Source organism: Rhipicephalus sanguineus, chromosome 1, assembly GCF_013339695.2.
Source record: "Rhipicephalus sanguineus isolate Rsan-2018 chromosome 1, BIME_Rsan_1.4, whole genome shotgun sequence".
In the NCBI taxonomy this organism is placed as follows: Eukaryota; Metazoa; Arthropoda; class Arachnida; order Ixodida; family Ixodidae; genus Rhipicephalus; species Rhipicephalus sanguineus.
In genome coordinates, this window is record NC_051176.1 from 268797017 (window position 1) to 268821209 (window position 24193).

At 44.4% G+C, this 24193-nt stretch overlaps 1 protein-coding gene across 1 annotated transcript in view; it reads left to right on the forward strand.

Moving 5' to 3' along the window:
• The window catches only part of LOC119378938 (Krueppel-like factor 6), a 366644-nt gene extending 356780 nt beyond the window's left edge, over window positions 1-9864 (forward strand). The window contains exons 2-3 of the mRNA XM_037648034.2: window positions 427-1045; window positions 5511-9864. Of these exons, the coding sequence (XP_037503962.1) occupies window positions 427-1045; window positions 5511-5686 (795 nt within the window). The 3' untranslated portion in view covers window positions 5687-9864. The remainder of the gene's footprint in view (window positions 1-426; window positions 1046-5510) is intronic.
• The last annotated feature ends 14329 nt before the right edge of the window (window positions 9865-24193 follow it).

Consider the following 24193-nt stretch of genomic DNA (forward strand, 5'->3'; position numbering starts at 1 on the left):
CGATACTATCGATAGTACCATCGATAGTTCTGCATCACTACTGCGCAGGCTTACCTAAAGCAGGACAGTGTCGTTGACAAAAGGGAGATGAACCCATCCTGCTAACCATGATCAGTAACTTCCAGTAACTTCAGTAAGTTATGTAGTCAGCGCCAGGATACTGCAAACGGCGTCCTCAACACAGCACTCCTGCATACTATCCATACAAATGTGTCGTGGGCTGTTCATCTGCTATTTGTTAGTATATTGCAAGGCCACTGCGTTTGTTTTCTTGTCTTTTAGTAAAAAAATTTTTGTCTTTAATATTGTTTCCCCATGGACAGACGCGTTTTTATTGGGCCGTGATGCTTTACGTTTGTGCGAAGGAAGGTAAATGGCTTCGTATGTGCACGCTCAGCCTTCATGTATGCCCCAATTTATTTGCAGACCATTTGGGAGATGGACCGATACCTAAAGGACGAGCCCCGGGACGCGACGTCCAAGCGCTGCTCTGGCCGTGAGCTGCCTTCGTCGACAGAAGAAGCGGCGCGGCTGTGGGAAGAGTGCAGCAGCCCCACCGACGCCAAGCTGCTCCTGGCTGACTCTGGCATCGGCAGCAGCGACCTGGGCGACTCGAGTGAGGCCGAGGGCGACCGCCTCTCGGACGACCTGGACTTTGGCGCTGGCGCTATGGACAACGCGAGCGAGAGCTCGGCCTCGAGCGCACTCTCCTGGGAGAGCGACGGCTCGGCCAAGGCCCAGCCGCCATTCAGCCTGGTGCAGCGTGCCGCCCTCACGCCGCCTTCGTCTCCTGAAGCCGTCAGACCCCGTGCGGGTCGCAGTGGACGCCACGCCGCCGAGCCGAGCGGCAACGCAGCCGCCGCGCCTCTGCTCGCGGCTGCCGGAGCCGCCGCCAAGCAAGCGCACTTCCACCACGCGGCTCGCGGAGGCCGCCGCTTCGACGTGGACTCGAGCAAGCGCCGCATCCACCGTTGCCAGTTCAACGGCTGCAAGAAGGTCTACACCAAGTCGTCACATCTCAAGGCGCACCAGCGGACACACACAGGTGAGCCGATTGTCACTGGCGATGACTGTCACGCTGCGGGCGGTCGCCTGATTTGAGACTGGGGCCGCAAGCGCTACCGCCCCTAGTCCACTCTCCGAAAACACGCTTCGAAGGATGCCACAGAGCAGCGCCCCTTAGGCCTGCTTACGTTTACTTGCGGACCCTCAATGTACAAGTGAACGTAAGTGAGCGCCCCGTATAGCTGGGCTTGGACGATCGTTTCGATAACACGTATTTCTATCTGGTCGTCTTTGCGGTTGTGTAATATAATCGGTCGACAGCAGAAGCTGGTATTTGGTTGTAATCAATTTAGTATAAAGCTCGGCAGTATATATGCACTTAATACCGTTACCGTATATTCGTAAATTACTAGGTCCGTTCGATTTACCTGCACCAATCGGAACCGGTTCACGGCGGTGCACGAGAAGTTCAGAAATTGTTCGTCAGGAGTTCAGTGGTGCAGGCACGGTGCTTCACTAGAAACGAATGACGAGGGGCCGACATGGTGCAGACCTTATTTTTGTTCGTTCAGTTTACGTCGTCCACGTAACGTTGACAGGTGGCAAACGGCACGTGGACGCAAACACTTTGGCAAAACACGTCTCACGTTAATAAGGTGGGTACAGCGCCTACGTCTGAATGCTGCGTCGTCTGCTCAGCTGCACGCGCAAGACTGCACCAAGCCGGCACCGTCAGCATAGAGGGTGCAGGAAAATCGTGAACCAGTGCTGCACCACTCCTGCACCTTTTGAAACGAATGGCGTGGTTCAGAGGCCGCCATTGCTGCACCGCTGAAACGAATGGAAAGGTGCAGCAACTCGTGAACTGGTTCCGGTGGTGCAGGCGAATCGAACGGACCTACTAGTACTCGCATTTCTGAGTAATAGAAACATTCGCGCTTTCGTTCCGTCAGAAAAATATCATTACGATATAATGCGCAGATGACTTCTCAAACGGTCCTCCTATTTGCTCGCGTTCTAGTGTGCGCAGCAATTTCCGAAGCTTCCATCTGAGCGCACGTCGAATTCGTCGACCCTCATTGCAATGTTTATTATATTGGGCGACCGAATCCATCCTGTGAATTCCCTCGTCGAGGCACCACGAACAACGTGAATAATTTTGCCCGGTTGTCATTTGTTCATTTCATTTTCTTCTTTTCCGAAATGAGATTTTCGCGTCGTCCGGACTGCATTGAATACCAAGAGCTCTTGCAGAACGACCATGAGAATGAGCGAACGGAACGAAAAATAAAAGAGAGCGCAGAGGCTGCCTTGAAGGGGGTCCTGAACAAAGAGACTGTGAGTGGGAGGACGAGGAAAAGAAAGATAATAATTGTTCTCAAACGACTCGAAGGCGCAGAGGGGTTAAGAAAGCGCGAATAACAGTCGACCGGCGCGTCTTTGAAGGAGAGTTCCTCGCGAGGAGTATTTCCGGAGAATTAAAAGAAAGGACGTGACGCGTCACTCGAAAAAAAAAAAAAAAAGGAAGGGTGCTCGCGAGTAGAAGAGGGCCGGCAAATTGTCTTCGAGGATCTTTGGGCACGCACCGAGCAATTAAGGAGCTGCACTGGGCGGCGAACTGCGCGCGCTCGCTGGCGGCCAAGAATTTGCCTCTTCGCGGGCTTCCCCGTTTCTGGCCGCTGGGGACGCCAAGATGGACGCTAATTTTCTGCCGCCTTGGTTCTTGGGCGGCCGCTCCAATTAGAAATCTACGCTGCCAGTCAATTGCAGCCGCGCCGTGCGACGACGAGGAGGCCATTGTGCCCAGCGGCGCCTTGTTTGGCCGATGGGCCTTTTTAATTAGCGGCCCCCACGTCCTGTGGCTGCTCTTTCTTCCGCACTGCTCGGCGCCGCCTTTTCGTGCAAGCCGATAGCATTGTCAACACGAAATCAGGCGCATCCAGCTCGGATGGCCCTCCACTTTCCCATTGGCGATCGTCTGCGCATGCACGAGGCACGGCGTGTAAGGTCTGCTTGGGAATCCTCGTTGCCAGTTAGTTATCTCTCGCCTTTCTTTGCCCATAGGCGAGCACCGAGCCACGACGGCCCATTCTTCTTTCCAAGGCTAACCGGCACTTCCTGGTTCAATTGCATTAACAAGAGAACGCATTCTTTGGAGCCTGGTTTAGGCGGTTAACGTACAGTCAACCGCGTCGCATTTTGTGTGAGCCGCGCTTTGAGCGTATAGTCCGTTGCAGGCGTGGCATTCCCGAGACACCTGCCGCCGTGCATTTCCGGCAGTAACGCTCTGTATGCGAAATGACGCCCATAATAGGCTCGTATATATACCGTCTTTCTAAATGCAAAACTGGCTAAAGAAGGCTTTTCGAACATGTTTTTCTGATTAGACTAAGAGGGGGGGGGGGGGATATATTTCTTGGAAACTACAAGGCTAGCTGTGTGCGGACCAAATGATAAAGGCAATAACGATATATGCTGCTTCTGTACGTAAATCAGGGAGCCGGGTGTTGAACATAATTAACTGCAATGTAATTCCCTTGAGAGCTATGTGGTCGAGACCATGCACAGATATTCAGGAGCTGTCGGACTTAAAAGCCACCACAGCAAGATTGATACGTGGAAAAATAAAAGCACAGATGGAGGCTGAAGGGTTTATGAATGAGTATGACAGACTAGGTCACATGAATGTAGTTCACACAAGTTTTGCTTCATTGCAAACTTGTCACCAGGCCCACGCAAAGGGGCGGCCTTTCAGTATCTATCCCAAAAAACAACCACGGCGAAAAAAGACTGACTGCTTGACAGTTTGTTCAAGCAGGTCCGCAATGGCCTTCTAAACTATCCGCGATGCATTACTTTCGGGCGCTTGGTTCATTACTCGGCTGCCTCTTTTTCTGCGATATTTCTTTGTTGTCCACCACAGACCACCCAACTTCAGCATGTTGCAGAGACTTACTTTCTTTCTTCACGGTCGTGGTTGTTCCTATACCAATTACGGTGAACGTGCTGCGTTATTTGGTATTAAAGGAAGCCCATTAAGCTTCCGGAGCAAATTGCGAAGCTTTTCTGGGCAATGACAGTGGAGAAGGAGCTCCGCGAAATGCGCTGTGTGATGCTAGAGCGAACCGAAATTGAAGCGGCAATCGATTGTTGCTGAGATCGAATTGCCAATGCGATTAAATATAGAAGTGAACTTGTCTGCTTTTTCTTTATTTGTTGAGCTGCAAACGAGAAGTGTACGTCACTCTTTTATGATACACCCGATAAGACAACATGGCCGTTTTCCTTTAATCAATGTAAAGCTGATCTGGCATATCATCTTTTTTCTAGGTTTAGTGTAAAATATGAGTATACGTGCGTGCCAAGGATTCTTCGTAAGATATGCTGTAGTGCTGCGCTATAGACTATTGTTGCATTGGGCGACCGACCAAGCTTTGTCACATGATTTGAAAAAAAAAAAACAATAAAACATCAAACACGGCAGTTTGAACACCGCACTAGAAATTTACGGAGGAAAACAGGCGTATGGGCCACACAGAATGGCACTGCGATCCCTCTAGACGCGTATAGTTGCCGTAAAGCACACCCATTGCTTGCGTTTTATTTCGAAAACGAGGAATATGGCAGTATATATGTAAAATAAGATTTTCGACGATTAGGCTTCAAGAGGATGGCTCGCTGGACGAGTTGGTATTTAGGCTAGCAGCGGGAAGGAATACTTAATACGATATGCAATCAAGACGCACGCAGCGCTGTGTCCGTGTTCCTTGCGTCGTATTATTTCTTCGGCACTACGGCGCTGCTCGCCTTGGTGCAGTATAGAAGCAGTAGTTTTTGTTTACGTGACCGGTCAGCTCTGATGAGTGCTCTTGTGTGCCTGTAAGAAAATAAATAAGAAAGTCTGTGTGGGATTCACGTGTTGTGACAGACCGGTAGGCACGTATAGAGAGGGAAAGCAGGGGTTGTTCGTTTTGCCATTGGTTGGCCGTCTTTCCTTCAAAGGGGAAGATGACATATAGTCGGCGTCAAAAGTTTAGAGACCACTAAGTCTGAAGATACATCGAGTTTCCCAAGCAATTTGTGACTGTATTCGGTCGAACGGCACAGTACACGTTGCTTATAGCGAGTTTTAGAACAGGCGGCGAATCTAAATTCAAGGCTGCCTGCCGGGGCAGCGGGAATATTCAGCACTGCCTTATTATGCCTCGTGGTCCCCAAACTTTTGACGCTTACTGTACATCGTTACCTGTGCTGGCTTCCCGGACGCCTGCGTGCACGCGCGCCTATTTGGCCCATACTCTTGACCTCAGTGAATATTTCCGCCCAAAGCCGCAACCACGTGTCGCTTCCGTCTTTCGCGCTCTCCCGGGAAGTCTTGGAGGCGCAAACCGTGCGTCTGTTCACGCTCTGATATGACTCCGACAGATGAGCTGCTGCGCCGTATGGCGAAGCCTCCCCCGTGTGGCACGCTCTCTGAAGCCCGTGTCTGCTCTGTTTCGTTGCAGGCGAGAAGCCGTACAAGTGTTCGTGGGAAGGCTGCGAGTGGCGCTTTGCCCGCTCGGACGAGCTGACGCGGCACTACCGGAAGCACACGGGCTCCAAGCCGTTCAAGTGCAACCACTGCGACCGGTGCTTCTCGCGCTCGGACCACCTGGCCCTGCACATGAAGCGCCACCAGTGAGAGAGCGGCGCCAGCAGCAGCAGCGAGCACGACCCGGGCCCGCCGCGCGGAGCGCGCCTCCTCGTCGGAACACCCCCCTCCCCTGCCCCCCATTTGTCAGCCCCGTCTTTCTCGTCATCTCTGAGCATCATGGCACGAGCGTGTCCTCCGAATCACTTTTACCGCGCGGTAATCGAGCCACTCTGAGAACTCGAGGATGGCAAAAAAAAAAAAAAAAAGAGAAAGTTATCTGCGCGCGCGAACAGTTGGAGTTGCTACTGCGACTTCCTTCTTGACAACCTCTCCCTTAGGCTCGTGTTGCGAATACGTGTCGTTAGCCCGGCCAAGGTACGGTGCACGAAACGTCCGCGTTACAGCACGCTGCCGATTCAATATGCAAGTCAATTACAAAGTTAAGCGAGAGAAAAAAAAACAAAAATAAAAAAAGTTACGGCGATCTTTCAGATAAAAAGGCCTCACATGTGCTTGCCCTCCCTTGCAGCAGCAGCTGCCTGTTGAAACCCTGACGAGCAGTTGTGCACAGTGGTTCGAGCGTTTCGCGAACGCTTAGTTAACGTCTCTTTCTAGCTGTTCACTTCAAACAGACATTTTTCGATATTTTAGCGCTTCAGTTTTAATTTGAACTACCCTGTGCACAGAGACCAAATGCAACATGCTGCTGCGGATACCATTTTTCTGGTGAAGACAAGAGGGACAAGGAAAGGTCGGGGTCATTTGCATTTCTCTATTTCTGCAGTCCCACTCATCCTTTATTTATTTCCTCATCGAGTACGCTAGTTCTAACACTAACGAAGCGCGCTCTCGATCCACGCCACAGACGACCTTGGTCCGTATCGTTTTTTTGTTGTTGTTTTTTTTTTTCGGTCACTGGGAGCTACCGTGCGCCCCACGCCCCACCGCGTCACACGACGTCCCACCTCGGAGCGCCCGCAACGCTTGCCCTTGTCGGTGCGCACCTCTCATCTCCTCTTGAGTGTGCAGGCTTTCTTACACCAAAACGAGAGCAACTAAAGAGCGCGGGTTCTCTCTTGCTTGATTCCTACCCGGAAAAAAACAAAAAACGCACGGTTTTGAAGCAGCGGTGCTGTCGTATTGCCAAAACGGAACGCGATTTCCTTGCCGTATCTGACGGCTACACCAAAGAGTTGCGCCGCTTGTCCTTCGATCTTTCCTCGGGCGGGTGGCAACAGCGCGGCGGCCTCAGCGGGTCCGCCAGGATGCTTGTAGAAAAGGAACGGGGAGCGCGGTCTCTTCGCGACGGCCAGAGGTGATCGGGGAGGTTGTTTTCGTTCTGGAGAGAGTGCGTAGCGTGCGCGGGGAATGCAGGAGCTTCGCGCGGGATCCCGTTAGGAGTGTGTCCTTCCCTGCCCCTTTTTTCCCGAACCCTGCCGCCCACTTGGAATACAAAGGACATCGTCACGGCGCTCAGTGACTGCGCGTGGACGAACGTTCGACGGCGCCGGACACCTCCGAGGAGTCGGCGGCCCAACCCCCACAATTCCCCGGCACCACCGCCGACGACGACGCGGATGCGTGTGGACAATGCTGCTTCGCGTTTCTGAAAGACTTTGACTCGAACCGTCTCGCTTGTGGATGTGCGTGTGCATGCATTACATACTGGTGTTCGTTCCCCTCGCTACACTCTTCCCAGTCCCCTTTCCCTCCTCACATAAACATACAAACACATACAAACATGCATTCTATATTCCCCCATTTCATATGAGTCCCTGTTGTTTGTTACGGTATGAAGTAATCTTGCCTTCTAAAGCGCCGTTACATTTCGCTCCAGTTGCTGTCTGACTGGTTACTACAATTTAATGTCTTTCTTTTCTTCTTCTTATTCTGTTATTGCTTACGTTATGCTGTCCAGTAAATGAATCTTGTGAGCAAATCATGGTGCATCCACAAACGATTTTTTTTTTCAGCGGAAAGATGTCATTTTAGACCAAACTAAATGAAAAAGAACAAAAAAAGTACGAGTCTATGCGGACGCCGTGTGGAGCTTCCAGTGGTTTTCAGTGAACATTTTACATTTCGTTTGTTCAAAGGCGCTAACACTGCCTGCCGAAGTGTGATGGCTTGCGAAGCCGTTTGTGCCAGCTGAAGCGCCTCTCGTTCGGCACCGCGCTGCACACGCAGCTAGTGCAGCGCAACTCCAGAACGATCGGCAGCCAAGCCACGCGACTGTGTACATTTTCTGTGTCTCATTATCGCCTTCTTTCTATTCTATACGTGTTCACGTGCGCATGCGTGTATCATGTTCACAGCTTACTTTGGTTTCTTTTTTTTTTTAACACTTACGGATTTTTGCGGCTCTGTAAAGTGAGCCGCTTCCCACCGCAGATGCGATCGAGCACTGTGTCGCATATCGAGCGGTTCAAAATGCAGTGTATATGAGAAACTTACTTTTTTGATTAATTCTTGTTGTTGTTGTTTTTTTTTTGTCATTTTTCTCTCGTGTTTTTGAGTATCACATATATTTTGATATCGCCCCTTTCCGCCTGTCAGCACCGTCCTTTCCCAGTTTTATGTGACCTTCATATCCAGTTTCTTGAGTAATACGTCGTCTTGTTGTTGAAATGCAGTTTTTATGTCGCGTACGTTGTGCATGAAACAGAGCTTGTATATGTAGAGACTATTGCTTTCGCGATTGTTAATCTGTTTGTTTTTTTCTTGCTTCTGTATACTTTGATGAATCGGTACTGCCCGTAAGTGCAAAATGTCTAAGAAAGTAATGAAATCAATGTTCAGGAAATTTGACCGTTGTATATAGAACGGTAACACCTGTTCTTGGGAGGACGTCAATTTTCCTGGTTTTCTGAAAAGTGCAAAATATTTCGCTAGTACCTCGCGTATTTCTTTTCTCTTTTTTTTTTTTTAAAGAATCGCATGTTTCGACCGGGATTAGGCAAAATGCCTCAAGGAAAATTATTTTCGGGATAAATTTCGCATATAAGCGCGCCTCATAGGTAATGAGTTCACGATCGAGATATATAAGCCAGAGGAGGTGCTATTGAACGACTTGTCTCTTTGAAGAAGCACGAAGCATACCACTTCTAAGCGTGACTGGGCCAGCGAACCGAACGGTCCGCGGGTTACAGCTCTATATGACCAAAACCAAATGGCATTATAATGGAAACGTTTTTCGTGCTAGTCTTTCGATTCATTGAAAGGAGAAGAAAAAGAACTGTGCATCATTCATAACCCAAATACGACAAGACTGACATGCAGACTATTAACCGCAGTGCACCGCGCATAATCATACTGCTCTAGTCCCGTCACAAAATATGCTTTTTTGTGTGTGTACAGAGAGAAAGATATATATATGTAAATTCGTCCAGCTGTATTGGAACCAAAAAAGCTGCTGAAAAACCGACAAAAAACAATAAAAAAAGGCTGTGTTTGCTTCTGCCCAAATCCTACTTAAACCGATCTTACGCCGCTATTTCCTAGAGCTGTCTCAGCGCAGAGTATTCGTGGGTCGCGAGTTGGAAGCTCAAAATGGACAGGCAAACAACGCCTTACGTGTGAGAGGAAGAGCGATTTAAGGGAGGTTTTATTCACCACACCCATCCCGTTGCATACTTCAAAAAGTGCCATGTTTTGAGAGTCGCGTGTTGGATACAAAGAGTGTGAAGCAATGTTTCCTGCGTGTAATCGTCATGTTGTTTTTCGTACGTTTTACAACGCAATTCCAGCTATCATTCTGCTTGTTTACCATTTAAGAGTGTTCTCTGTTCCTCTCGAGTGCATTGCGCGCGCATTGTGTCACTAGCGGCTGCTGTTTGTTTATCGCGTGTCATTGATACATTGCCACTGTTTTCTCCGCATCGTCGCTTTCGAGCTGCTTCAACTCACCAGTGATCGTGCGTGCGCGGTTGTGTCTCCGCCAACACTGCTGCGTGGACGAAGGAAGACGAGGAGAGAGCAAAGGGCGTTCGTTCGCCGGCACGGCTCTGGAACACTCGGGCGCAAGAAAAACATCTGGGATGTGGTAGATTTTTCGCGGACCAAACTCTTTGCCAGGTTAAGGAAAAAAAAAAGAAAAGGACGGGCACGGGGAAACAGAACCTTGCAGACAGTCCTAGGACGCTTAGAGCATTTATATAATCCAAACGAGGTGAGACTGGACGCTTAGAAAGCTTTTTATAAAAGAGAAATAAACTCACGACATCGCAGGTGTGTCTCTGTGTGTATTGTGTGTTTTCTCTTCTGGCCGTTACAACTTTACTTGGCGGCTCTCGCATGACTGAAGCATTACATATTTCTTATAGAAAGGGCGTCATAGAAACGACACTTCTGGTTCACTGCAGTCATCGTTCGACGTGCTCTCGAGAGGGCTCAGCCGGCGGCTGCCACATGTGTTATCAAACGTATTCGTTTGATCACCATCAACAAGAAACATATTAAGGTGTATAGCTGTGCAGATGCACCACTTACGTGTATCGAGCTAATAAAGTACAGGTAAGTCCATTATTAAAGCGAAACTGCGGACTTCGCCGTCGTGCCAATTGGATGGCGCAGATGTGTCCAGAGGCATCGTGTCCCGACTGCAGTACATGTATCACATACATTGCTTCATTGTTAATTGTGTTAACGTCGAAAGCGATCTCGAGGCGGTTTCTACCAATCTTGTCGTTCAGTGGAAATACTGGGTCAAGACTGGTGGGTCTTCACTTGAATGCCACTGTGCACCGTATAAGTGTTGTCACTTTAAGAGGCGTAAATCATCTACAAAGTGGCAGTTCGGGTTGTCTTTAATGTATGTTATTATCAGAACTGAACAAAATGAGCTGCTGCACTTTGGGTGCTTACCAGCGCCATTACTGGGAGAACGCATAAAAGTATCAGCAAATTCCATGGCCGCCGAGATTCAAGACGCCATGTCTTGCAGGTGACTCGATTCGCCCATTTCTGCGCCACAGGGTTTTCAAGTCCCTGAATGAGAGTTGGGACTGTCGCAATCCTTGTTGTACGGGGTCGTCCACATCTAAGGCGGACACCTAATTAGTATTCAATGGCTCATATAACCTGATGTTTAATAAGCAATTAAGAAAATTATATACTGCTTTTATCGACAATGATTCGACGTCATATAACGAATATTTCTCTCGTGCAGGAGAATAAAAGTTCTAGTTTTATCGGCTTGAATACTAATAAGGTGCTCACCTTTGGTGTGGTCGACTCTGTACATTGTGAACTGCATCTGACTCGCCGGGTCGCATCGAATTTGAACGTATGGTGAGATTCCTTGAAATTTGTTTATCCCTTCAAGTCTATCACTCTGGCCCACCACCTATAGCAGCATGCACCAAGTTCTCATTCAATTCGGCATCATCTCTCTCTCGGTCATCCGCATTGGGGCCTCGCCGAAGGTTATCTTAACCCGAGTGCCAGGGCTGGGCAAAGATACTTTGAAATTGTATCGCGATACGATACAAGATACTCAGACAAGAAGTATTTGAGATACAGATACAAAATACTGCCGCAATAATTGTATCCGATACGATACTTGGCAATTGTATCTTAAGATACTTCGATACATTCTCAAATTTGTTATTATATATCCATGTAATGTAGCAGTAAACGCCTATATATGCACGAAAATGTTTGCTTGAAAATTTCCTAAATTGTGACCTAGTTTGTTGAATTTCAATGAAATGTCTGTTAGTATCTCAAAAGTTTTGCCCTTCTTGCTCAAAGTACATTAGTTTCCTTCTGAAACAACTCATTGGGGTTTGTTTTAGCTTCTTAACTGGACAACTGTTTTGTACACTTCGCTGACAACGGTTCTTGATTGTCATTTTTGCAATTGATGAGAGTCGCTGCTCAGCTTGCCGACCAACTAGCGGGTTCCCATCTAATCCTAATAACTTCAATAAGAAGCCTTCGCACGATGGCGCAAATACCGGTGTGGACTTTTACTATTTTCAGTGAAAGACTGTGCAATACCGGATATCCGGACAGGTGTACAACAGCAACAACGCTGATAGCGACATTGTTTTTGGGGCGACGCATGGTGTATACTAGGTGTTTGAGACCTTTCGCTAGCGGCCCCGTCCACACATAGGACTGTTTTCGTCCCATCTGTTTTTATTTCGTTAATAGGTATGTACATTAGCTATACAGACATGACTGGTCTCAAGGATTCCTTTCGTGTGGACATGTGGTCATCATATGTGCTGAAACATAACCGTGGAACAAAAACTCTATATTTCAGAAACCGCGTCCAGATTTCACTGTGTAGATCGGTATAGATGTTTCTCGAATCCTGACTCGAAATCCCCTTCAGAAATGACGTATATATGAGGTATGAAAAGGCTTATTTCAAATGGCATCTTTTAATTGGTGACGTTCTGTTCAAACTATCTCCGACCACCACTCCCACCATCGTCACCATCCCGGCCCTTGTGGAACTAAATTTCGTGACTGCGGCCCGCTGGCTATGAGGTGAGTTTGAGACTCCTGGTGTATATGTAAAATTTTCATATTCTTCTTATCTGCTGGGCGTAAAGGATTCTTTGTTGATATACTCACTAACGTGCAATCTTTTAGTAATTTTTCTTCAACGAGAGAACACGTGCAACCCATGAACATCTCAGACATGTTGTATACTTGCACAAAGCGTCGCATGGCACCGCCGCTGTTCGCGCTATTGCCATTTATAGCCCCGATTACGTGGCGATTAGTGATAGCAAAAAAGTTTAGGAAGGCCTAAAACAGGAAAGCAAATATAAGTAAAATAGAGAGGTGGTTCTGTATCAAATATTCACATTAAATTATTATTATTATTATTATTATTATTATTATTATTATTATTATTATTATTATTATTATTATTATTTATTCATACTGTCGATCCCATTAGGGATCTTTACAGGAAGGGCATATTGAATTGTTACAATACAACAATACAAATAGTACAAATTCAATTACACATAAGGAAAATATTGGCAGTTAACAAAGGCAGACTAGAAGACGTAGTAGTACATAATAATAGTACATCCTAATGAGAAAAAGTAAAAGGTGATCAAAGAGGCATACAAAAAGAAAAACTGCAGTAAAAGAAATACACTGATGAAAAAATGGTGAAAGTAAACGAAGTAACAGTGTGTGGGATAAACAAAATTATGGGTACAGTATAACAGTAAAAAAAAAAGTGATCAAAGAGGCATACAAAGGGAAAACTGGAGCAAAAAATACACTGATATAAAAATAGTGAAGGATAAACGAAGTAACAGTGTCTAGGATAAACAAAATTATGGGTACAGTATAACAGCAAAAAAAAAAAAATAGTGATCAAAGCGGCATACAAAGGAAAAGCTGGAGCAAAAAATACACTGATATAAAAATGGTGAAGAATAAACGAAGTGACAGTGTGTAGGATAAGCAGAATTATGGGTACACTATAACAGTAAAAAAAAAGTGATCAAAGAGGCATACAAAGGGAAAACTGGAACAAAAAGTACACTGATGTAAAAAAAAAATATACAGAAGTAATGGTGATACAGGTAGCTCATAACTGGGCAGCATGTAGCTGATTTTCAAGCAATGCTAAAAAGGAAGATAACGTCGCGCTGGTTGTTACACTAGGATCCAGCCTGTTCCATTCACGTGTCATTAAAGGAAAAAATGAATATGACTGTCCGTATGAATGACATGCTCATGTAATGATAATGCGTGTTTGTACCGCGTTTGTCGTGTTTGAGTTAAAGATAAGTATTTGGAACTGTCAATCTTTATGTCTTTGTGAATAAGCTGATACATCATTTTTAATCGCGCAAGCTTGGCTCGGTTTTGTAAGGTGAGGATACCGGCCCGTTTTAGTAATTCTGTGGGTGAATCTTTTGGCCTATGTTTATTGTAAATGCATCTTAGTGCCTTCCTTTGGACTGCTTCGAGTTTGTAAATGAGTTCTTTAGTGGAAGGAAACCAAACAACGTTAGCGTACTCCAAAGTTGATCTGACAAAGGTCTGGTATGCTAATAGCTTTGTGATGGGGGGGGGGGGGGGGGGGGCTAGTCTCAGACGTCTATTTAAAAAAAAAACAATTTTTTTAGTGCAGACGAGGTGACGTTGTTTACGTGGCGTTCCCATCTAAAGTCATGGGTTAGTGTTAGGCCAAGGTATTTATACTCTTTCACTGCGCTGAGTGTGGCGCTACCTATAGTGTAGTTAAAATCAGATGTGTGTTTCTTTCTCGTTATTGATAGAACAGCCGATTTTTTAACGTTCAATGTCATTTGCCATTCTTTACACCATTTGAATACTAAAGATAAAGAGTTGTTTAATGCAAGATGGTCACTATAAGAGTCGATTACTTGGTATAAGACGCAGTCATCAGCGAAAAGTCTGACGCTGACAGGAATATTACAAGGCAGATCATTAATGTATATAAGAAATAAAATTGGAGCCAGAACGCTTTCTTGCGGAACTCCGGATCTTACGCTAGATTTATGGGAATGTTGCCTGCTGACTTCTACAAACTGGGTGCGGTCACTAAGGTAATCTTTTATCCAATCGACAATGGGCCCTTTACCCAAGGTTAGTTCGAGTTTATGAATTAGTTTGTGATGTGATACACGGTCGAAAGCTTTTGAAAAGTCTAAAAAGATAAGATCGATTTGCTTCTGTAGGTCGACACTTAGCGATACATCGTGTACAAGTTCAAGTAGTTGCGTGACTGTGGAGACACCTTTTCGAAATCCATGCTGACAGGGTGTTAGTATTTGTTCCTTTTCAAGGTGTTTGGTTATGTGCTTTAGGATAATGTGTTCTAACAGTTTGCAGGCTGTGCATGTCAGTGAGATGGGTCTGTAGTTGGAGGGTTCGGTTTTACTTCCCGATTTATGAATTGGTCTTACTTTAGCTGTTTTCCAGTCGTTAGGGAGGGTCCCTGACGACAATGATTTGTCAAAGACTATTAATAGGTACTTGGCCATCCACGCAGCGTATCTGCGAAGGAATGCATTTGATATGTTGTCAGGTCCTGATGATTTCTTACAGTCTAGTTTGAGCAGCAAGTTAAGTATGCCTGATTCGGTTATTGATAGCTGGTCTAGAGGCTTTAATTCAAAGGGACGTGCCTGGGGTAGTGTGCCATCATTCTCCGTGTAGACAGAGCTGAAGTAGTCATTAAGCAGGTTGGCAGACCTTCGGTTGTCTACATCTATCGTTCCTTCATCATTGCGAGTTTTTGGGTTGATGTAGTTCCAGAACTTCGTTGGGGCTGATTTCAAAAAGTTAGTGAGTGTATTAGTGAAGTAGAATTGCTTAGCTGTCTTAATTTTTGATTTCATGCATTCAATAGCCATGCTGAGATCGTGATGTGTGTATTTTAATTGGTTGGTTTTCAGCAGTTTTCTCATCCTCTTTACTTTGCGTTTGGCGTGTATAACATCGCGCGTAATCCATGGATTACGCTTATTAGATTTCTTTTTTCTGATCGGCACGTACTTATTTATACAATGAGATACGATCGCTTTTAGTGCGAGCCACAAGGCATCGATGTCGGTACTGCTGTTACGGGAAAGTTCCACAAACGATTCGTACTCATCAGCAAGGTGATCAAGTATATTAGTGTCCTCAGCTTTACTGTAGTCAGGGTACGCGACTTTCTTGAGGGGTAACAGTGTCATAAAGGGGTATGGTGCAAGAGGTGATCTTGTGATCGGAAATACCATCTAGAAGACAAATTAGTTTCTTCGCTTATGAAGTGATGGCTGAGAAATATTAAGTCTAATATAGAAGAGCTGGATCCCTGTACACGTGTAGGTTCAGTTACTATTTGTGAAAGGTTGAACGATAACATAAAATCAAATAACACATCCGCACAGGGTGAATGATGCTGCATTGTGTGCCAGTTGACATCAGGCGCGTTAAAATCACCTGCGATTATTAATCTGGATGCTGACGCATGTTGTTCTGTGTACTCATGCAATCGGCGTATATTGTCAAAGTCGGACGAAGGACTGCGATATGCGCATCCAACGACTACAGTGCACACATCATAGCTCAGCTTACAAACGATAGCCTCAGCACCCGAAACATCGGGTAACACTAAAAACGGAATATCTTTTTTGACTAGAATGGCCACACCTCCGCCTCGTGTCGTCCGGTCTTTCCGGATGATAGCGTAGTTGGGAGGGGCTATCTCATCATCTTTAATATCGCCTGTTAGCCAGGTTTCCGTAAGTGTTACAAAATCTGGCTCAAACGTAAGAAGCAAGGCTTCAAGGGAGTCTGTTTTTTTTTTCAATATGCTGCGGGCATTTATGTTCAAAAAGGTCAAGTGGGATGTTAATTTCGGCGGGAGCGAAGGCTTCGAGAGCTTCGCTGCGGGTTTTTTGTATCAGGATTGACGGAAGCAGATTTCAAGGGAACTACAGTATTATTCTCCTCGTCCCAATAGAACATGTCGCCGTTTATTCGCAGTTTATCATAAATTAAATGAGTACAGGAACACGTTACATTAAATGAGTACAGGAACACGATACAGACGGCGCCCTTAATATCTATGACAACTGAGCATGAAATATTGTCAACTTACCTGTTGAGACAATAGAAAATTCAGTGCCTATGGAAAATTGCCTGAAACGGCTCGTTGGGACGGTCATGAGTAAAACGGAGCATCCGGTATAACAACATTTCTCGAATCCCGTTCCTAACGTCTTTAATATGGCTCCTAATAATTTCCATTGTTATAACGCAAACTCAATTGCGTTATTTTCCTAAGCTGTAAGCAGAATGTTTTGTCCTGCATGCTCAAGGCACGCCCACATATTTATATAGTTGTTTTCAAAATCGCCTTGACAACGTGCAAATGTGTAAACAGTAGTAGAAATAAAGCAGACAGTTAAATGAATAAATTAGATATTTTATTTTGGGAGCGCGTTACAAAAGACATGCTACAGTGATCGGAAAAACAGTACATGGACCTAGGTAATGTATGGGATGCAAAAGGGCAGCTAAGAAAGCACTTGTGCTAATAATCAAATTATGATTTCACAAATCATTTGAATAAATATAGAAAAAAAAGTGAATAATACGGTACCCCAAGATATTTTCTGTTAGGTAAATGCTTGCTCTATTGGTTCTAGCATCAGTACTATCCACGAGAATCCTTCGAATTGCTGATATGTAGAATCCACGAGATGCAAAGCAACCCCATTCTTGCGCGCATCACATTTCGTTACGAAGCAAGACGCAAGAGAATATTCAATAACGACACTATAGCAACATCAGAATTTGTGCATAGACGCCGCAGGCAGTGGAGTACGCGGCGCAGGACAGTGGCTAAGAGCAAGTGTCACGGCATTGGCGCAACTAAAAAAAAAAATAATGGCGAAGCTTGCACTAAGCCGCGCAAGGCTTGAAACAGTGAAACTGGACGATTCGAAATACTAATCTGGTTGCTTCTAGGTTGTTTCTAGGTTGAGTGTCAGCGTAGAGAGATTCGAGTTAAACCACAGACAGTCACAGACACGACACGGATGTCCAAACTCCAGAGGCCGAAACTCGAGCTGAAATCAAGCATTCGAACCACTCATAAATCTACGGACACGCCGTCGTTGGCTTCCATCGCTTCGGAGTCTTCTCGCAGCCGTTGTTGCATTGCCCGTTCCCTAATATTCTCTCGTTGTACGTACTTAGGGTCTTCGACACGCCGCCGTCGCTTCGCAGCCATTTGTTGGGCTAACTGTTGCCTGTTTCATTTTTAGCGGACCAGTGGTGAGTAGTGGGATTTACCCAGTTTCTGTGGCACATACCCATTTATGAGGATGATATTTTTTGGTTTGTCGGACAAGGAACGCTTTGCTAAGCAGCTTCGATGTTAAAAAATCGAGAAAACAAAAGGCACCTCGGCTGGGCGTAGACGTCCGCGCGCTTGTCTTCCTCATCTTCTGTCCTCACTGGAGGACTCTGGCGAAAAAATAAAATTACGTCACTGCCCTTAGACTTATTCAAATGACTTAGTGGCACCAGTGCCAGCTTGGGAAGCGGAGCTTAGCCAGCGATTATTGTTTCGCACGGTTGTGTTGCGATAGAAGTATCTTGTATCTTAAGATACACGATACATAAGCGAATGTATCGGAAATACAGAAACAGATATCGCCTTTCGAGACGTATCGCGATACAGAAACAAGATACCCAAAGAGTAAGATAGTATCTAAGATACATGTATCTTCGATACTGCCCAGCACTGCCGAGTGCGTTGGCCCGCTATTCCAAATTTTTTGCGGCCTATTCTGATTGAGGGATTCAGAATAATAGTAGCAAAAATACTTTAAGGGAATCATGTGCGGTACCTAAGCATACCATGTGGGTAATGTTTCAACTCGCTACCTCGATTGCTCTACAGAATAATCAATATTTGAGCTAGTCACACTTTTGCGCACTGAAGTGTGTTTTTTTCTGGTCTAAAGTAAGGTTTCACCATCAAGGTCCAAGCAGCCTCCCTATCGAGGTTAAGTAGTGTCTTGCTTTCCGAACTATGCACGAGTTCGAACTATAAGCCGTTACTTTGGACTTTTTATTGACACTTCATTGATATCATTATCTCAATAACAGTAAAAGATAAGACTGCACACGGCTTATCTTTTACTTTTATTGAGATTTAGGAATTTCCATATTCACTTTAGCAATTTTCACGTTTCGTAATATCCCCCCCCCCCACCCGCACACCACGCCGTTCGTTTCAACACACTTCAGGAAAACATTTTTAAGGAGAGAGCCTTAGATGCCTCATCAAACGCGAAAATTGACCATCGCCGGCGTCGGCGTCCCGCGTCGACGGCTTCAACACGAGTGATACAAAAAATCATCATCACGTGATAACATCACCATATGACATTATCATGAGGTCACTATGACGTCGTGATGACGTCACATCACGTGACGGCACATGACATCGTCGCTTTGAATGGCCCACCGACCACGGAGGCAGTTCAAAGCGACTATGTCATGTGCCGTCACGTGATGTAACCCACCGATCACGGAGGCAGTGCAAAACCAGGTGAGGTGTAGAAAGCTTGCAATGCCTCCGATCCTGGAGGCAGTGTCAAACCACGTTAGGTCCAGAAAGCTTTCGGAGCAGGGCGGAGGAAGAACAATACATCGACGGAAAAAACAGAAGTTGATGGCTTTGCAAAGACTTCCAAGGGCTATAGGCTTACCTTTTTTGACAGAAATGCACTCACAAACAATTTTAATAAAAGCCAACGAAACTCTGGAAAATCCATAAACACAAGTTTTCCAAAGGCTTACCTTTTTGCCAGAAAGTTTTCCACAGGCTTATCTTTTTTGACAGAAATGAACTCACAAGTCATATTAATGAAAAGGAACAACAGTCTGGAAAATCAAGAAATAAATATTTCTAAAGGCTATAGGCTTACTTTTGTTGACAGAAATGCACTCACAAGTAGTTTATTGAAAAACAACGAAAGTCTGGAAAATCGAAAACTACAAGATATGCAAAGGCTTACTTTTTTTTACAGAAATGCACTCACAACTAATTTTAATGAAAAACAACGAAAGGCTCAAAAGTCGAGAAATACAATATTTCCAGAGGCCTTACCTTTGTTGTCAGAAATGCATTCACAACAAATTTAATAAAAACAACGATAGTCTGGAAAATCGTAAATTACAAGATCTTCAAAGATTTCCAAAGAAACCCACCCACAACTAATTTTAATGAAAAACCATGAATGTCTGGAAAATCGAGAAATACAAGGTTTCCAAAGGCTATAGGCTTACCTTTTTTGACAGAAATGCACTCACAACTCATTTTAATGAAAAACGATGAAAGTCTGTAAAATCCAAAAATACAAGATTTCCAAAGATTTCTAAAGAAATGCACCCACAACTAATTTTAATGAAAAACAATGAAAGTCTGGAAAATCAAAACCTGCAAGATTTTCAAAGGCTACGGCTTCCCTTTTTTGACAGAAAAGCACTCACAACTACTTTTAATAAACAACAAGGAAAGTCTCGAGAAATAAAGATTTCCAAAGGCTAGCTTACCTTTGTTGACAGAAATGCACTCACAACTAATTCAATGAAAAACAACAACAGTCTGGAAAATTGTAAATTACAAGATTTCCAAAGGCTATAGTTTACCTTTCTTGACAGAAATGCACTGCACTCACCACTAATTTTAATGTAAAACAATGAAAATCTGGAACATAGAGAAATACAAGATTTCAAAGGCTACGGCTTCCCTTTTTTGACAGAAATGCACTCACAACAAATTTTAATGAAAAACAACGAAAGTATGAAAAATTGAGAAATACAAGATTTCCAAATGCTATAGGCTAACATTTTTTGACAGAAATGCACTCACAACTCATTTTAATGAAAACAAGGAAAGTCTAAAAAATAGAAAAATGCAAGATTTGCAAAGATTTCCAAAGAAATGCACCCACAACTAAATTTAATGAAATACAACAAATGTCTGGAAAATCGAGAAGTACAAGTTTTTCAAAGGCGACGGTGTCCCTTTTTTGACAAAAGTGCACTCACAACTAATTTTAATGAAAAACAACGAAAGTCTGGAAAATCGAGAAAGACAAGATTTCCAAAGTCTATATAACCTTTGTTGACAGAAATTCACTCACAACTAATTTCAATGAAAAACAACGTACGTCTGGAAAATCGAGAACTCAAGCTTACCTTTTTTGACAGAAACGCACTGCACTCACAACTAATTTTAATGAAAAACAACGAAAGTCTGGAACATCGAGAAATACAAGTTTCCAAAGGCTATAGACTCACCTGTTTTGACAGAAATGCACCCGCAAACAATTTTAATAGAAAACAACGAAAGTCGAAAATCGAGAAAGACAAGACTTGCAAAGGCTTACCTTTTTTTGACAAAAATGTACTCAAGCCTAATTTTAATGAAAAACAACGAAAGTTTGGGAAATCGAGAAATAAAAAATTTCTGGAGGAAGTAGGCTTACCTTTTTTGACAGAAATGCACGAATAAATAATTTAAATGAAACAGAATAAAAGTCTGGAAAATCGAAAACTGCAAGATTTTCAAAGGCTACGGAGTCTCTTTTTCGACAGAAATGCACTCACAGCTCATTTTAATGAAAAGCAACGAAAGGCTGAAAAGTCGAGAAATACAAGATTTCCAAAACCTATATTACGTTAGTTCCCAGGTATGCGCTCGCAACTAATTTTAATGAAAAACAACGAGTCTGGAAAATCGAGAAAGACAAGATTTACAAAGGACTACCTTTTTGACAGTTAAGGCTAAAATTTGGGCTAATTGGTCCTGACTTAAATACATAATATAGAGGAACAAAACAAGGACAGAGAAAGATGCACACAGGACGACCGCTACGGAAATGCACTCACAACTAATTTTAATTAAAAACAACGAAAGTCTGGAAAATTGAGAAATACAAGATTTACAAAGGATATATATATATATATATATATATATATATATATATATATATATATATATATATATATATATATATATATATATATATATATATATATATATATATATATAGGCTTACGTTATTTGGCAGCAGTGTACTCACAACTAATTTTAACGAAAGACAACGCAAGTCTGAATAATTGAAAACTACAATATTTCCAAAGGCTGTGGGCTTACCTTTTTAACACGAAAGTGTTTTATGCCGGGGTCCACCAAGACTTCAGTGACGTATTTCCGTCACGGAAATGACGTCGATAAAAAAATCAGCGGGCAACACCACCCCGCTCCCAGCGGGGTGGTGTTGCCCGCTGGGAGCGGTAAAGTAAAGTAATTCGTCGTACTGTGGCCTCCGCAATTAACACTTGCGACACGTTACGCGTCCGTCCCATTGGGCGCGTTTTCAATAGAAGTTCAATTTTGTCAATGCTTTAACACACCGCGAGGTGGCGATCTTCGCGCAAGCGTCGTAAAAGCGTCTCTGCGACGCGCGCCTGTCTCACCTTGCTGCTACACCGCGTTCCCCGCTCACGCGCTCGCCCCGAGAAAAAGTGCGGCCGGGGGGCGGCACGACGCGCTTTGCGTTTCCCTTTAGTCGGGCTGGAGTACTAGTCCGGCCGTGGTGTTCAATCACATTTTAACATGCCGCGGGATGGCGACCAAGTTCTGCGTCCAATATGCGACGATCTTCTGGCTATCACACCTCGTTCTCTGATTAGGCTTTCACCGTTAACTACTACAGCTACCACAGAGGTTTGTTCAATCATTGAACGTGTACGTTAGTCATCGGGATGGAGATGTACCACCAATCATCGAAGTGGGTGCATCCACGTTAAACGCTGCTATAGCTGCCATATATCAATATACATTGTACAAACTCTCTTATATCAATGTACAATAAACATTCAGTTACTTCTGTAAGGGCACGCTTTACTTTCGTGTTATTCCGATTCCTATGACGGAGGGATCAACTATCTTTTTTTGACAGAAATGCCCTCACAACTCATTTTAATGAAAAACAACGAAAGTCTGGAAAATCGAGAAATACAAGATTTAAAAAGGCTATATATATATGCTTACCTTTGTTGACGGAAATGAACTGACAACTAATTTTAATGAAAAACAACGAACGTATGGAAAATCGTAAAATACAAGATTTCCAAAGCTTATATGCTTACCTTTTTTGGCAGAAATGCACTCACAAACAATAAACACCGAAAGCCCCAAAAAATCTAGAAATACAAGATTTACCCACAAACAATTTTAATAAAAACAACGAAAGAGCGAAAAAATTCGGCAGATCCCACGCCTTTTGGAAATCGGTTTCATGCGAAGCAGTCAGCGAGTGCTTTTATATATTCTGCATTTCTTGGCATTGAGCCAAGCGTTACGAAGTGGATCGACGTGTTTTTTTTTTTTTTTTTTTTTGTAAGTGTAGTAGTTGTGTGCACATCGTGGGCTTACCAGGCACATCGACAACACCGACGTTTAAAAGGTAACTTATGGCCTGACGTAACGTCAGCACTCACGTTAGAGCACAAACGCCAGTATTACGGAACTGAAGTGCGCTTTACCGGTGCGATGATGTGAATATCATATGTAACTTTCGTTAGCGTAATCCTCCGGGGTCGAGCAACTCTTGAATACATCTTGCTGAATCATAGGAATACAAATGTATTGTTATTAGGCTGGTTGTATTGTTAAAGCGGAGCCAACACTGTAACCACAATTGACGTTAACCTGGCCGGGGCGTAGCCAGAAATTTTTTTCGGGGGGGGGGGGGGGGGGCACCTCCTTGATCTGAATTGGGGGTCGGGCAGGCAAGTGTGATCGAGTGTCATTTCGAGCTCTGAATGCCATGGCAAAAAGAAATTTCGGTGAGGGGGCACAGGCCCGGTGTGCTCCCCCCCCCCCCCCCCCCCCCCCCCCCCGGCTACGCCACTGCCGTATGACACTTGTATCGTAGGCGTACATATGTAGTGTTTATTGCTTTGTTTAGATAGCCAGCACTACAACCACAATTGACGTTGCACCGACATTACGCCGGCATAGGGTGTTTTTCCAAAGTAGTTTCTAGATCTGGCGTGGCTCTATGGTAGAATACCTGACCTTACTGCCACGCAGAATGCTCTGGCCCGATTCCCGCTGGGATCCTAATTTTTATTCTTTGCATTTGTCGGGACAACGCTGCCGATGTCGGTTTTTCTTAACTCTCTCGCATTTAAATTACGAATGTCTGTTCTCGAGTTCCTGAGTAGATATAAACTGTCAATCACCTGTGGCGCATACCCATATACCGCGGTCCGTAGTAAACGGGTATGTGCCACACATGTCTGGAGGAAAGGGTTTGTGGACGTACGCGATAGGATTTTTACGTTATTCATGTTATGACCAGACAGTCATATTCGTCAAAACCTCTTAACCTCCCATGCCAATCTTGGTCTACACCAATAGATAGATAGATAGATAGATAGATAGATAGATAGATAGATAGATAGATAGATAGATAGATAGATAGATAGATAGATAGATAGATAGATAGATAGATAGATAGATAGATAGATAGATAGATAGATAGATAGATAGATAGATAGATAGATAGATAGATAGATACGCTCAAATTGCCTTGAGTTCGCTAAGAAATGCTTCACATTTAAAATCGAAAAATACAAGATTTCCAAAGGCTATAGGCTTACCTTCTTTGACAGAAATGCGCCCACAAGCTATTTTAATAAAAAAGAACGACAGCCTGAAAAAACAAGATTTCCAGATGCCTAGCCTGTTACATTGCGCCACCTCATTAGTAGATTTTTGGTTCGAACCTAAAGGTATTTCCTTTCATAATTTTTAGGGCTTTGCGTCCCAAAGCCACAATATGATTATGAGAGACCTCTTAGTGGAGGGCTCCGGAAATTTCGACCACCTGGGATCCTTTAACCTGCACCGAAGTCTGAGCACACGGGACTCCATCATTTAGCCTCCATCGAAATGCGGCCGCCACGGCCGGGATTTAATCCCTTGACCTTCGGATCAGCAGTCGGGCACCATAACCACTA